Source organism: Linepithema humile, chromosome 1, assembly GCF_040581485.1.
Source record: "Linepithema humile isolate Giens D197 chromosome 1, Lhum_UNIL_v1.0, whole genome shotgun sequence".
NCBI classification, from domain to species: Eukaryota; Metazoa; Arthropoda; class Insecta; order Hymenoptera; family Formicidae; genus Linepithema; species Linepithema humile.
The window spans coordinates 1,311,130-1,327,630 of record NC_090128.1 but is presented as its reverse complement, the minus strand read 5'-3'; the positions used below and the strand labels follow the sequence as shown (position 1 = coordinate 1,327,630).

The window sequence follows — 16,501 nt, the reverse complement described above, 5'->3', positions numbered from 1 at the left end:
AGCGCTTCAAAGGATTTGACTTTATACTTTTGCCGAAATTAAATTTACCTATTGTCTAACGCGGTCGTCGGATAGAGAGTTTGATGGTAATTGCTCGTGTGGCCGATGTAAGTTGTCAAAGAAGGGTCAGTGCTGGCCGCCACTGTGGGCGCATACGGCGTCGGGTACATGGTGTTCAGATTGCTGTACGCCGCCGCGACCGCAGCTGCTGCGCTGGTGTCCGCCGCAAGATAATCCACGGATGCCACTGTGGGAGTCACGGGCGGCGAGACTGACGACTGAGCGGAGAGTTTCGTGCGTTTGCTTCGGCACGTCGAGAGGAAGTCTCGGAATTGTGCCTTGTATCGCCTGTTCACTCTCTGCGGCGCCGGCTGCGCTGGTAACGTCGGCGTCATAACTGATCCGGTCAGATTGTCGCTGTCCGAGAAGTAACTGTTGGTCAATCCGGCGTCCAGATAGCTTACTTTGAAGTCCATCGTACGTTTGCCGAGAAGATCTCTACCTTCCTCTTCCCTGAAACGCGAAACTCTATTAATATCGCCGTTCAATTTATTTTCACACCAATATTAACATATCATCGCAACTTACATAAGAGGTCGATGAGTGCTTAGTACGAAGTCTGGTTTTGAGTTTTTATAAACTAGCCTAGAGCTAGTCTGCAGCCACTGCCACCCGCCGTCCTTTGTTTGAAATCTGTAGGCTATCATCCCTGACGCACCGGTTTTTAATACTGAAAAAAAATTAATTGATGTATTTAAGTTGTCATTGTGTTAAAATCCTTTAAATATTTGATTCCGTAAAATAATGCAATAATGTTTCGGCAAAAGAAACCAGTATCTCAAATCAATATTTCGTGTAAGATAATTAACAAGTTTATATTACTCTGCTTTCAGTTGCATCTTACGCATTATAATTTTAATTTGTGTAATATTATCGTCAATAACAACAATAATTTCAAAAAATCTCTAAAAATGCATTGAAAAACGTTCGTAATGGACTTACATTCTTGATGCGCACTAGCAACGTAAGCCAAGTCGTCGTAATGAACAAGATCATAGCCACCGAGATTCGTTAGTTCCGCGTCGGAATAGCCTAACAGCATTTTTCCTCTCTGATCCATCGTCACAAGCGCGAGATCCAGCTTGTGCTTGCTTTTGAACATCACTTCCTTCTGCGGCACCTCCAGAAGCGAAGGAGGTCCGAACGGCGTGCACAGAGCAAATAGCGCAAGCGGCGGCTCTTCCGTCTTCCGGTTTTGACCGTGAAGTATCTTAACTCGACCCCTGATGTCCAGACGCTGCAATGAATTAATAATTGTTACAATAAATATAATATTTTGAACTCGGGAGATTTGTAATTAATAATCAAATAGTTAATTTTTGCAAATGTTATCCGTGAAATTATGATACAAAAATATCATCTAGCAAATAAATTATGAATTTTAATTATTCAATAAATTTTTTAGTTTTATGAGGCCTTAATTATAATGATTGAAATAATGTTACAATATATTAAAACGTCTATAAGCGTCAAATTAACATTGTTAAATACAAGTATTACAGCACAAAAAACTTGCGTCGGCCTAATAGCATATTTATTCAATTATTTTAATTATTCAATTTATATAACAATATCATGTGCAATCGAAACTCTAAGCACGTTATATTAATAATGTTCAATGTCAATGTTCCTATGTTCAAGTAATTAAAATTCATAGCTTAGATACAGAGCTAATTAAATCAAAGAATAATTAATGAGCCCTTTTAAAAGCATTAATATGTTATTATAATTTTATAAAAATATTTTTTACACCCTTCTTTATTATTATTATATTACGTTTTTTAGAATGCGTCTCTCATAGTTTATGGGAGGAAACATTTCGCATAACGTCTGATGATGGGTGCGGATGACAGATCGAGGTCGCCCGCGGTGTTCGTAAGAGAACAGAAGGTTCGACGTAGATCCTCAGCGCAAAAAAAGGAGCGTACAGTAGCTAGGTCGACCCGGTGCATCCCGTCGCGCGAGGGATACCGCCAAGGGCGGAGGCAGGCTCCCGAAGGAGGCGAGCCTCTTGCGCCGTAAACTCTTTTACGATTACAGTTTCATTTTCATAAACGTCAAAGCGGCACCGTTTTTGCCCGAACTCCTCGAGACGCACCGCGGAACTTGTCGGCCGCGGCGAACCAACGAACGCGGAACTCCACTCGCTCTCGTCCCCGTCCTTTGTAGGATAAAACCGCGCCGTCCCGTGTCCTCCGCCGCGCGCGTTCGCGGTGTGTGTTTGCCGTAAGATAATTAGTGTTTTGCCGCGTCTTCGTACCCTCCCTTCCCTTCGCTCTTCCACTCCTTTCTCTCCCCCCCGAGGAGAGCCTGGTTTTGTTTGGCCCTTGATTTATACCTTTTCTTGAACGCCGTCGGGACAACGGTACCAACGATGGACAGCTTGGCCGCCCGGACGAATTATCGTTTCAATCTCCGCCGCGCTGTCACGGTTCATTGGCTGGGCCTATGATTATACACGTCCAGCCTTTGCACGGGGGAATGTCGGCCCCGCAGCCTAGATTTAAGGCTGTTGACGTAAGTGCTATTCGAAATTCTCGGAGAAATTTCATAAACTCGGAGAAAATTCGTAAACACCGGATGTTCCGTCGAAAATAGATTTAAATTAAGGCCGAAATTAAATAGCAAACTTGTGTTTAAATTAACTGTACTTTCGCATTATTACGTACAACTAAATAAATTGCAATTGCAATTCAGTTGTATTCAAATCGTATGAATTTCTGCAAAATTACGGAAAGATCCTTCCCGTGTAAAACACTTGGTGCGCAACAATCTTGTACGTGCCTTCCCGGTTTTGCTCGGCGGCAGGTCGAGAGGGTAAGTAGGAAACAAGCCAGGGAGGAAGGATCGGAAGAGACGGTGGACGAGAAGGTTGGTCGATGGTCGGAAAAAAAGCAATTACGCGAGAGCAGGGGAAACGGTGGCGGCGCGAGCGGGGAAGAATTCGCTCCTCTTCTCTTTATGACAGTGAAATTATTAATTACTGTTTTGTATGCCGGCACATTGCTTTTGTAACCGTGAAGGAACGTCGCCCTGGCTCCTACCTGGCTTAATCTCCTTACCCCGAGGCAACCCGGCACACACATGCCATTTATTGTAATTACCTGCCGCAAACATTTTCAGATCATTTATGTGCTTTCGCGAAAGCAAGCGGAGCGCCTAGAATTAATTTCGATTGCACTCGTAACACCTTGTCGTTTCGGAGCAAATATATTTTATAAATAAATTAACATAAATCAGTCATTAAACTTTTACACTTATTAATTTTTCAATTACTATTTTCAATTGTTTGAAAAATTAAAATTTTATATAGCCAAATTCGTTTTTGTCGATGAATTGTGTGCTAGCTGTACAATTAAAATTTTAAAATATATAAACCGAAATGCAGAACAAAACAATGCGACATAAAGGTGTGTATACGTACCAGAAAACCGGATGTATTGTCCAGGAGACAACGGAAGCGAACCGTGAAACTGCGCTCGAGTAGATGACAATGCTGGGGCGAGAGTGCATCGTGTAACGGCAAACTTGCGCTTTCGGCGGGCAGGAAAGAATTCCACATTAATTGCCGCTGTAATTCCTCTCGGTCTTCGCTGTGCACCAATTCGTAGACACTTTGATGGACGATGTCAGACTGAAAAAAAAAAAGAGAATATTTTGTTAATATTACACGTTTTCAGCTATAAATCTTACAGTTGTCTATTTCCAATTTTAAATAAGCTAAACAAGCTTTTCTTGTTTTTTAATATTCTTTTGCGTATCACAATGATTTTCTGCTAACATAAAGAAAAATAACATTCGCTTATTCACGGTATACGCAATACAGATTTGATTGAGTCCATACATAATTAACGCTCGTTTATTCGCAGTTTAGATACCGACTATAAAACGAGTTAATAATAGTCCTCGAGTTCTTTACTTCGCGAGTACCTGACATTCACGTTTATCCAATCTAAGAATTCGTGCATACATTCTGTCGTGTGTCACGAACGTGCGCGAACCGAGCCATTATTTACGATTAATTCTTCGACTACCGTTTTCTTCGTGTCAGCCTCGTCGGAATCTCGCTTACGTTAACTTCATACGGGGATCACAGTGCGTAACAGATCGTCGTAAAACAGTCAGATTTGTCCAAACTTAAAATAAATTAGAAGTAGTTTCTGTAAAATTTATTAAGCTATTCCGCACTAAAACCATCATTTATTAAGGCAGAAAAAAGATATCTCTGAATTTTAATCACTTTGAAATACAATAGTATTAAAAGACTAATTAAAGAAATTCTAGAAGTTAAGTGTTTCAAAAAATTTGCAAAATTCTGAATATTTTCGAAAACATTGTCAAATCTACATTTTATTAAAAAATTATAAAAAAAGAAATATCATTTATAATTTTATAAATAGCTATATTAAAACATTCATAGTAAGATAACTTTGTGTGATGTCTTTAAATTAGAACCGTAAACACATTTCAAAGTACAGATATTTTGAAAATACTAGAATAATATTGCAGAAATATACTGAATCCAAAATCTAAAATCACGCTTTACTAAAAACTCTTGGCTCTTTCTTGAAAAATTAAAATTAAATAAACATTGCATATCTCATTGTTACAAACAAATTATATTTCTTCGTTGATGCATTAAATAATAATTTATAGAATATTAAGATTTTGCAAAAATACTAATTACACTAATAAACAGTTTTTTTTATTGAAATCATGTTTTACTAGAAAAAAATTAAAATTTGTTTTTAAGAGTTTTATTAACCATATCATTTTTAGGTCCCTGTTAACAGCTTTACATTATAATCTTCCCAACAGCAGAGTGGCGCAGTGGAAGCGTGCTGGGCCCATAACCCAGAGGTCCGTGGATCGAAACCACGCTCTGCTAACATCTTTTTTTTCTCTTAAAATTAATCATATGTATTATTTTTAAATATATATATACATATTTCTTAAATTTATTTTAATGCAATTTATAATTATTGATTTTTGCTGACATTATTGTTCCACATATTACGAACAATACTCTATCTTTACATAAGTCTTTCAATTTTGCAATGTTTGCAAAATTTCTAAATTTTACATGAAGAAATTGTCATTGATTTATATCGATAGCATTATAAACCAAAATATTGTTAATTTAAAAATTTATTAATTTGCAAAAAAATCGGTAACATTAACAAAATTAATTCAAAATCTTTTATTCTTCAACAAAATAACTTTATCGGGATAAAAGCATCTTGTTAACAATCTAATATATATCTATTCTAATATAAATATATTTTAAAGCAAAAAATATCGAAGAATTGTTAGAGTATCGTAAGCACTTCGAGGTAAAAGTTTAGATATTATTGCCAAAATTCGCGATTGCTTTCTTCAAACGCTTCGCACAACACGAATTAATGCCATTATAAAGTTAAAATGGAAAAACTTGAGAAACGGCGAGCACGATCGATGCTTTCTCGCGCGAACGGCGTCGTCGTCGACGTCGGACGTACCGTTCCGCGCAACTTTTCTCGCAGCTCTCGTAACCAGCAACGGCGCGGTTAAACATAGAAGTCGTGAGATCGCGGTGCAGCTGATATACACCTAGACACGAACGTAAGTACGCCCGTTGTAACGCGCGAGATACACCGAGCAAGCTCGCGGTCAGCAAGCGAGCTCGAAACGTAGCAGCTCGGAAGTCGCTTCGTATCGTTTTCTATCCGCTGTGATTTATTATATTATTCGCGAGACACCGAGAACTCGGGCTGACAGGCATGACCAGGTAATGGCCAGAAGAGAGAACGAGTCAATTCGATCTGTTCGAGAGCTCCTTGAATCCGGTCTAGGTTCAAGCGCAAGAGGGGCTGCACAGGGGAGAAACGACGGATGCGTGCACACGGCGCCGATTATCGGATTAAAAGTCACGCGCGCATTACACTTATCCGCTTCTAGCTCGACCTGGCCGAGATCGCTTTCTGTTACGCGCAGGCCAGTGATGCAAAGTACAAGGTGCTCGAGCACATTCTTTGAATACCGATACGTGAATATTTTTGCCACGAACATATATAATTTATCTAGGTGTATTTTTTGCAGTACCGATTCTGTAACTCGACTTTCGCACATATTTCATAATTCTGTGTCCAAAGTTCCATCACACGATGTGACGATACCATTCTATTGATTTAGATATGCTGTAAATTATTTGTCTTTTTTGTGCTCCTTTTCGTGAGTAGAGAGATTATTATTATAATTAAAAAAATTAATAAGATAAACGCTTTAATTATTTCGAGATGCACGAGCTAAATTCAGCTGGTTATACATAACGTAGAAAATTGTGTTTCTCTCGTGCGCGGGCTCATCGCTCTTGCCGGAGACTAGTTCGGATTAATTATGCGCGATAAAGTGCGTCGAACACGTGTAGTTACATGTACCCTACGCGAGCTTGTGTCGCAGTACGCGACGTCACGACCGATCAGATATTTTCTAAAATAATGCCACTCCGTTTGTCGTACATCCTACGTTCAACGATGGGTCTCTTCCTGTTTTAGCACTCGTATCATCCCTGAATGCTCGTTGCGTTTAGTTTATCTTCTGGCCGATATAAAGATTACATCCGAACTCAAAGGAATGTAAAAAATCTGCTACTTAATAATTATTGCAATAATATAATAATTATAAATTAATTAATTATGATTTTAATTCGCAGCGAAATTTCGCGAGACAGTTGCTTTAAATATATAAAAATATTTTACATCTAACATGCGTATTTATCACGAGCATCTGTTCGTGACACAAAAAATTTTATTTTAGAAATTATGATACGGCCGACCAATACTCCACGCGTACTACTTGACGCTCCTTCCAGCGCAAATTAAAATATCGCCGCAATAAAAAGGCCGAACACGTAACGCGCTCGAACTCGAGGCGAATGAAATAATGTACATTAATGTGTCATCACCCTATATATAAGTTTATTAAATTCATTAACGATGCGTGCACGGCTCACTTAAGCTCCGAGCGCAGTGACATCGAGGCTCGCGTCGCGCGCGCATACATCGCGGCACGGTGAATTATAATTGCGCAGGCTGGATGCAAAAATCTAGGAGCATTTGATACGAGCGCAATCTCATCGAGGGACGCTTCTCTCGGCGTGCTGCCGCCGATCGTAAAACTTCGAATCTCAATAAATATGGTGAAAAGGGTTTCCGACGAAACTCGCAGGTAAGCGAGAGAGATGGGAGTCCCTGCGAGGAGGCAAAGCGAGTCCCCGGCTCGCCGTGGGATCCAATGAATTCGAGGCACAGAGCCGTTTCCCTCCTTTTTCTTCTTCTTCTTCTTTCTCGTCTTCTTCTAGCTGCAACCCCCGCTGCGAGCTCGCGAGAGCCGCTCTAATTTTAATTAAGGGTTACACACGATTTCCGTGGTAATTGCCGTCCGTACCTGGATACGCAGTGAACGTGTAATTGCTCGACTATATTCCTCTTTCGTCCTGTGTCGTCCTTTCGTTTCCACCGCGGTACGCGTGTATATATCAGGACGAAAATAGACTCACTTGTAATTCTCATTGATACACGACACGGTCGATTATTCCTGCGCGCTACTAAAACGGCTTGTTTATTTCGCGGTTGATCGTAGAGTTTTATCAATGAGGATAAATAAATTTTTCTTTCCATTGGATATTTGATGCCTTGTAGAATTCAATCCTTTCGAATTTATAATTCAGTATTTATTAAAAGATTGATTTCAATTTTTTAAGCTATAATTATTACATGCAATTAGAAGTTAAAGAATTTTAATGAATTAAGCTGCAAACATGGATAACAAATTCATTTCTTGTTTAATTAAGCTTCATCTCAACAAATTTAAGATTTAGATGCCACAATATTTACTAATAGATATAAAAAATTTGCAAAAAAAACTGAGAGAAAGAGAGACTAAAAATTTTAATATAATTAAGTCAATTTCAAAATCTCTAAAGAATACACGGGCAATATGCATTTTGTGTCACGCAAATATAATAGAACTAATTCCATGATTGTATTGAATAGAATTATGTTTATGATGTGCTATAAATTATAATCGCAATGAATAACCAATTTGTTGTTTATTGCGCTATTGTTCATTGATTGCCGTTATTACCTTTTGCCGTTTAGTTTAGAGAAGAATACCGGGTAGAGTTTTCTAGGATACGTTGTTTTGCATAACGTGGTCGAGGTCAGGCGGTGTATTTTTAACCCCCCCAACTATATATGCGGTCCGCTGCGCGCACAGTCGCATTCGATCTAATACTATCGCCGTTCGTCGATATTCCAAATTGTACAAGCTCTCTCGCGTCGACGAAAACAAATAAACGCCGGGGCGCGATTTGCCGACGTATCTCGCGCGCGATTCCGAGCGATTATCCAAGTCCTTCATTAAAATCATCGATCGATAGCGGCAGGCCGAAGTGTAAATTGCCCTTAACGCCACCGCGCAGGACTTATAAACGGCTCACAATCACATCTTACGTCGTAATAGTTTGTCGTCACGTACCTACGCATAATAAGGCCTCTCCAATCTGGGCGATCGCTCTCGTTAAGTGGCCTAATCACAAATTATATTTTAATCGCTGCTCGATATAGGGCGCCCTCTCTCTCTCTCTCTTTCTCTCTCTCTCTCTCTTTGCCGCCCAGGTCGACTTGATGAGGATATAATTGCATGCTCACGTGCCCGTGCTTCTTACGCAAATTATAATCGGACCGTGTCAACCGTCTCTGACAAACGTCAAAGGACGGCCCTAAGGAACTCTGATTCGTATCAGAAGAATAATCAATGTAATTTCACCCCCGTCTTCTCCCCCCCCCTGTATGCGTCTTTCTCCGCCCTGTTAATGTCATTACGTTTTCTTGGAAGCGCGTTTCGGCGAATTGCAAAAGCCTTCCCGCTAGTGATACATATTAAACGTTCTCGAACGACGCTGACTGCTATTCCCCGCTCCGTTATCGACGTTGCGGAGACGAGCGTAATTTACACGTGCGTTTTCTGATGTGTTAATACGTATCGCGCATATATGCTTTACATATCAGCTCGATCGACAGAACAAATGCAATTTCCGAAGCTGCGGCGTGGTGTTTTATATGTATATTATTGCCAGCGTCGGAGTGAGCTTGTGCTTCTTTTTTTTCTTCGCCTTATCGGATTTGCAGAAAAAAGGTTGCGCAGCACGCGGAAAGTTAATGAATTCAATAGCGGATACAATATTAGCTCCACAATATTAACAGAATAATTACAGATATCCTTCCGATCGACTTAGTCGAGTTAATCGTGTGCAGCCCACGAATCGGTATTACGAGGGTTCGTGCTGAGTTGCGAGATGCAGCTATCGAGCGTATAAATTATATAGCACCGTCGCTGACTACATATATATATATATATATATATATATATATATATATATATATATATATACATATACCGCCATTGTCTACGTTTTAATTGAACGTACCTGATCGCGCAACAACGGCAAATTTAATACCTTTATCACGGGAGCTTAGAAAACGACGCGAGCGTCTGGCGCTTCTCATACAGGATTTAATTACGTGTGACAATATAATAAGATCTGATACGAGCGTAGCCCAACGCGTTGCATCACGCGCTGTTGGTATTTAATTTTTCATCACGCGGGATTTGCATGCAATAAGTAATGCAAAATAGTTACAGAGCTTTGTTATTATGAAGCCCGAATTAAAATATGCGCGCCATTATCTGTGATTTGAATAAATTTACCCATCAATCGGAGATATGACAAACAGATTTTCAAAAGAAGAGTTTAAATATGACGGCGAGTAGTGAAAATTGCATATTTACATTGTTTTGTGCTTGTGACGATACTATCGCGTGGCGTGCAATGAACAAAACAAATTCTTCAGTAAAAATTCTTTATAATATTCACGACACAACTATTTGCACGACGAATATTTAGATAATCATTTAATCGTTTGTATATTCGTGCAAACTCATCTCGCATCTTCACATGTTTTTAGGCGAACTAATTAATTAAAATACTGGTCAGCCGCGTGCGAAACGTTGCTTCTCCGTTGCTCCGTCGTTCTTCTTTCTTCCTCTCTCTCATTTCCATTCTCGTTCTTTACGTCCAGACAACGTTTATCTCTTTTTCCCGCCTTTTTTCCGCGCTCACCGGGCTCGAGAGAGGCCAGTCACCGACGGACGGCGGCGACGACGGGCCACGATCCGGTAAGGTCCGTCCGTATAATGTTTGTTACTATTGTTCGTTTAAATAATCTCGAAACATGCATCCGCGGGGTTGCGGTAGACGCGGTGCGAGAGAGAGAGAGAAGGAAAGAGAGAGAGAGAGAGAGAGAGAAAGAGAACGAGGCTCGCGCTCGCGCGCGGTCACGGATGGCTTTACGATCGGCCCTCGTCGTTAATTAAGAGCTTGTAATTATTTAGTGGTGGACGCTAGCGCACCCCCGCCGGCATCGGCGCGGCCTGAGCTCTCCCTCGGCCGGAGAGACTTGATTTACATTCCTGCGAAGAATGCGTCGGCCTCGCCTTCCTTCGCTCTATTTTCTTTTTCTACTTCGCAACACCCCCGCGCGCGCCCGTCCGCTCGCCCTCGCTCTCCTCGCTCCCTCTCGCGCGTCCTGCTGCAGGCTACTCGTCCGCCTGTATCTCCTTCTCCGTCACTCCTTTCTCTCACGGCCCGGTTCGGTTCATCCTCGTTTTTCATTTCGTCCCTTGAACCCTCTTCGTCGGCTCTTATTTCGCAAACACGTGAGAGACCTGGCCGTCGCGCATCGCGTCGCGTCGGTGACATGATTTGAGCGGGATCGGTGAACTTTCGTGCTGAAGTGCTACCGTGAGAAATACTTTGCGCCGAAAGATTAAGCGAAAAAAATTCATTCCCATTTGAGAAGAATTCTTTCGGAACCATTTATACAACAATTTGTCTATAACACTTGTGAAAAATTTATAAGAAACGTTCCATTAAGCATAGCATTTTTCTTTACGCAAATTTAAATTTCTTAGCTTTCAATATTTACAGTACTTTTGATCCAAAAAAATTTCTTCCAGATAAAATGGCAAGAAAGTTGCCAAAATTTTTGTGTCGACATAATTATTACTTTTGCCCGTCTTCTGTTCCTGACACGTTCGATTTATAGAGATTCAAATGTATCTGATCACTTTCGATCAAATTGCTATGCTATTATAACATGTTTCATAAAATAAATACAAAAAAAAATATGCAGTATGATTCGATAGATTTAATACACATCGAGATATTTAGAAATTATGTAAGCGTCAAGCGTCAAATGTACAAAAAGTAAGGACACCGTGGTACCAACGTGTTAACACGTGACAGATGATGTATGAGCTCTTCGAGATGCGTGTACCTATCGATTTATGAATTATTGTTGCGTTTAACGTTTCCATATTTTCTTATCCCGAGGAATATCGATCAAGAACATCATGTTACATTATAAATCATGTATGCTTTACTCTATCAATGGTCTTTAGACACGATCATGAGACAAACATTGCAGCAGAATACCTAAATAGAACGTCGCAAATTATTTACTTATATTTTCCATAATACAAAAAAAAATTAAATATGCACCTTGTAGAATAAAAATTTATAAATTGTTTCTCTTTGTAATGACAATTAAAAATTGAAAAGAGAATGAAAACGCAATTATTTTCGTGAAATTAAATGAATATCGACGTGAGTTAGTTACTTGAGTTTACTTGAGGATTAGTAGAGCATAGTGCAATATTGATTAAAAAAAGACAATGTCACTGTGACATATACGACATCCTTAATTATCAATGTGCTACTTACATCTTTCGATAAACAGTAATGTGCAATTTTTTGCAATGGAAAAGTACGTGTTTTGCAGCGGAAATTCTCCCGCAGTCGTTCGTGTCGCATTTTTGCGAAATAATAACAGCGATTTAACATGTTCAGATGACATCTCAATCTCCGATAGCCCGGGAATAAGATTCCAACATAATGACAAAGTTGACGGATGCTCTAGTACATATAACTATAACTACAACAAAAAACCATATAGCGAGCCGGATAGAAAGTTGAAAAAGCGTAGAAGAAAGAGGGTTAATTAACCGCTCTTGGGCATTGAAGGAAGTAATAAAAACCCGGGTTTGCACGAGCGCGGCGGGATTTTGACTTCGCGAGAGCGAGAGAAACGGAGGGACAGGGAGCGAGAGAAGGAGGACGTCACACGGAGGCCTAGAGTTATCGATCGTACGCGTCGTATCCTTGCGCCGTGACAAACGAGCGCCGCGTCGCGAGGAGGGCCGCACCGGCTCGCCCGTCGAACTTGAAAATCGTTCTCGCGATATTTCAGTGTCAGCGGAGGCAGGTACCGAGGGCACCGCGGGTACCCCTGGTGGTACGCCCGGGCACCGACACCGCGACGGCGCTGCCGAATAAATCCGGCCGGACACCGGGCGAGACCCCCGATGGAAACACGATTCGGCCGCAATCAAAGGACCGGCTACAAATTGAAACAAATCAGCCGGATAATCATAATTAATCCGCGACCGTGCATTAATAATCGCGCGCGCCCGAGTCTCCGACCCGGCTCGACCCGTCGCCAGCGACTCCTCTATCGCAACCACGATCGCGTCGTCGTAGGCGTCCCGACGTCGCGAGAATACCGATGACTGTAAAAATTTGTGTGTCTTGTGTAATTAAAACTTTAATTTATTGCGCTTATCTCCTTGTTAATTTATATAGTTTGTAAAGATAATAGAAGAATCGATACTATAAATTGAAGGAGTGTTGATAAACTGCTGGAAGTGCCTGTAACAATAGTAGAAATATAAAAATAAAATAGATGAACGGTTTGATATTACGAGGCAAAGGTTATATATATAATTATCGTTCACATGAAGAAGTGTCTGTATAAATAATGAAATAAATAGGAAAGATTTCAAACTTCAAGATCCTTTTTATGTTTATATGACGATTAAAGAAGGGAAATTTCAGACGTGATAATTCCTAATATTTGTAATTAAAAATTATTATACAAAATAATTAAAAAATAAAGTTACTAAAATAATCATACATAATTGAAAAATAATATCTGCGTTAATTCGTCACATAATTATCACCCACTACTGTCATAATTACCCTAATTAACTGTACATAATTCTTTATTTCCGCTTCGACCTTTTCTTTTATCTCCGATAACGCATTCGGACGCGCGATGTCATCATGGCCGGTTGCATCTTTTCAGCTCTATACGCTCCGCGACGAGTGGCTCTTCGCTTAACGTCTGCAAGCAGCCCAGGCGCTCGCAATGGCTACGTAAAATGTGCGCACACACTCGACTTCGTGCACCGGAACTCACACAGGTACGCCGTAGATGCGCGATGGAACAACGCAGCTTCGAAGATGAGCTCTCAATTACACGGGAGAATTATGAAGCTGCGGCGCTTGGTCGATTTGCTCCCCCCCCCCCCCTCGCTCACGGGTCCCGATTGCGATTCTTTGTAATCTCCCCACGTTACCGCGCACGGGCCGAGAAAAGGGGTGAAAGGCGAAAGTGCTTCGGGGCAGCCCGATTGTGTCTTCATTAGCGACTATTAATTGTCAAAATGTGCCACATAATTCAGTTCGCGCGTGGGCTCGCTCTCTCGCTCGCGCTAGACCGCCGTATATATTTAAGGCTAACGCGCTCAATTGATTTTTGCCGTGGGAGGAGAGGGGGGGGGAATGGGCCCCCGGGGCCCCAACTCCTCGGTGAATCATCCGTGATATCTACGGGGAAACGTTGCGGCCGGTGCGGCGCCGGGACGCCGCCGATGTTCCAAGGGAACGCGCGCGCAGCTAGTCGGACGCGGGTAATTGCTAATGGGTAATTAATTCCGGAATAAAGACGGGACGACTCGGCTCTTGACCTCTCCTCGACGCAGGTACGCTACGATTCTCAACAACAGAGACGGAGAAAGGCAAGCTTGAAAGCGACGGCTGTAAAGACGGCGCAGAAGAGACGTCGTTGACTATTCGATCTATTCCGAATGATCGAATGAGAAAGAACAGAAGTAAGGGAAAAAATCGAAAGATTAAGTTGTGAAATCTGCTGCGAAAAAGTTAATAAAAATATGGTTGAGAAAATTGTAGAGATCTTTGGAAACAAATGCACATTATATATTTTTGCTCGCGAAATTATTTGAAAATTATTTGTATTCTCAAAAAATTGAAGTTAAGGATTGTTTGATATTCAATCCGCTTCAGTTTTTTACAATTTTTAATTCTCTAAACTTTCATAATCCTCTTGCGCATGCCGTAAAGTCGATCAATTATTCATTTTCAACATTCTTGTTAGCAATTATCTTCTTTTAAGTGGCCGCACATGATCGATAGTAATTTACTTTCCTGCAGCATATATGTAAGTTTGCTGCGAGGCAGCTTTATTGCACTCGCCGGTATGCCAAAATATTACGCACGATAATGTAAATGGCGTCAAGATTTATTCGCGTCCACGGACAAGCGAGATTTACAAGAAAATGGCTGTTCGATTTGCGGTACACGCGTCATGTGCCAGAAGGTAACGTATTGCCGTCGTCGCCGTTGCGTTTCGCGTACGATTTTTTGCAGGCGCTCGTTGCCGTTTTGCCGTCTCCTTTGTCTTCATATCATCACGGAAGCGTCCTTCTGATTCACCGAGAGATACGCACAAAGGTACGAGCATGTTCCCTTTCAAAGTCACGTAAGTCGCGATCTTTTAATATTTCAAACATTAACAAGAAACGCGGACGCACGCTTTCCTCCAGGCTGTACATTCTTTATGCAATTACGTCCACTTTCGAGCGCAACTTGTATGTCTTGTATTTCCGCAACTATCGCAAACATTTTCAATCGTCGACGAGACGCATTAAGTCGCAAGATATTCCATATCTTGCATTTTTCGCAATATTCGATCTTATATTTTTCATTTGCAAACTCACTGATTGATTTGGGATACACTCTTCCTCGAAGAAATCAGAGACAAGTGTTCCGTGTAAAAACATGCAACAGTTCAAAATTGATTGAACTAAAAGCTACCTTTTTATTCACTCTTTTTAATAAGCAAAACTATTCTTACCTAAAAAAACGCAACATTTTTCAATTGCACATTATGCGCGAATTGTTAAATCTTAACGGCTAATCTTCGATAAAGGGCTACTTACACTTTAATTCATCTCAACGTCACTTAATTATTTTCAAACCACCTACACCATGCGATTACGCGCGTATACCTTTGTGCCGCATAATCCGTGGATACCCCACGAAATAATTCATCACTAGCGTGACACATGTCGTGCGTTTGAGCTCTTTTTGAGTCCTAAATCACGCGGGCGACATTTCACGCGCCTAACGACAATTAATACGCGATCGCCGCTGCAGATACAGTAAACAAGGTAATGGCGAAGTATAATTCACTGTCGTCTTCATGGCTAAGGCGTTATCGCAAAAAAAATTTTTTTTCTCAGACTTACGGCGAAATCGCGAGAGAGATTTAGTGGCACAGAGCACCGAGTACTATTATTACTTCTTATAAATTGCATCTTTACCCCCAACAGATGTGCATTATTAAGCTGTCTGATGAATTTCGTCTTGTGTGTGGCTGTAAGTATTTATGCAAATTGTACGTACTGCCATCAGGCGTTAACAGAGCGATCCATTATTGCTTTACGACTATCATTATTAATATTATCGTAATTTTTATTTTATATCCTCACGGCCTGCCGTGATTAAACTTGTCATCTCAACGAGATTGATCTTCAACAAGCCAAATTGCATTCCACATCAGTTGTAATTGATTTTGTTGCGAAATATTGAATTTCCACACGATAGTAATTAAATTTTGAAGAAAAAGAAACAGAAATTTCATTTTAATAAATATTTTGACGAATGCCAAAACTCTTTCGCTGCACTATTCATCGCTTTATTCGCGAAACAAGAAATAGTTAAAAGGTCTTCTCAGAGTAAATATGAAATAGTACGTCGCACGGCGAAGCGGGTTCACCCCGAAGAGAGCCTCGCCTCTATCTCGATTCAAGGTCTCTTTTCCCTCCGTCTACCTCTTTTTTCTCTTTCCTCTCCTCTCTTCCTGCTTTCCTCTCCCCCCGTTCACCGGCGATAAGCACCCTTTGACCTTTCAGTTAAGTTATTACTTTTATCCGGCGCGGGTCACACAGGGCATAAAGGCTCGTTGAGCATCGAATCGACTCTATCAGTCCAATTAAGCGGCGTGCCGGCCGCGCGAACAATTGCGAAACTGCGTCCCGATCCTAGCCCCCGCGTTCACAAGGGCACCCTTGCACCCTTCGCCCGCTTTGTCGCGAGCTTTTTTATATTTCTCGCGTGAGATACGGAACTAAAGAGCCGGCGCGCGCGCGACGCAGACCAGGCTCGTGAATTACACGAGAAACATTGTCGGCCGACGCT

At 41.1% G+C, this 16,501-nt stretch overlaps 1 protein-coding gene and 1 non-coding gene across 5 annotated transcripts in view; one reads left to right on the top strand and one right to left on the bottom strand.

Annotated features, from left to right (window-relative positions):
- LOC105674645 (protein single-minded) overlaps positions 1-16,501 on the bottom strand; it is a 187,543-nt gene that overhangs the window by 7,199 nt on the left and 163,843 nt on the right. For all 4 annotated transcript variants that reach the window (XM_067348235.1, XM_067348233.1, XM_067348234.1 and 1 more), the window contains 4 exons: positions 3,485-3,694; positions 1,003-1,297; positions 589-730; positions 49-513 (listed from right to left, as the gene is read on the bottom strand). In XM_067348235.1, the coding sequence (XP_067204336.1) occupies positions 49-513; positions 589-730; positions 1,003-1,297; positions 3,485-3,694 (1,112 nt within the window). The remainder of the gene's footprint in view (positions 1-48; positions 514-588; positions 731-1,002; positions 1,298-3,484; positions 3,695-16,501) is intronic.
- TRNAM-CAU (transfer RNA methionine (anticodon CAU)) lies at positions 4,877-4,948 on the top strand. Its single transcript has one exon. It is a non-coding gene; the product is annotated as a tRNA-Met (tRNA).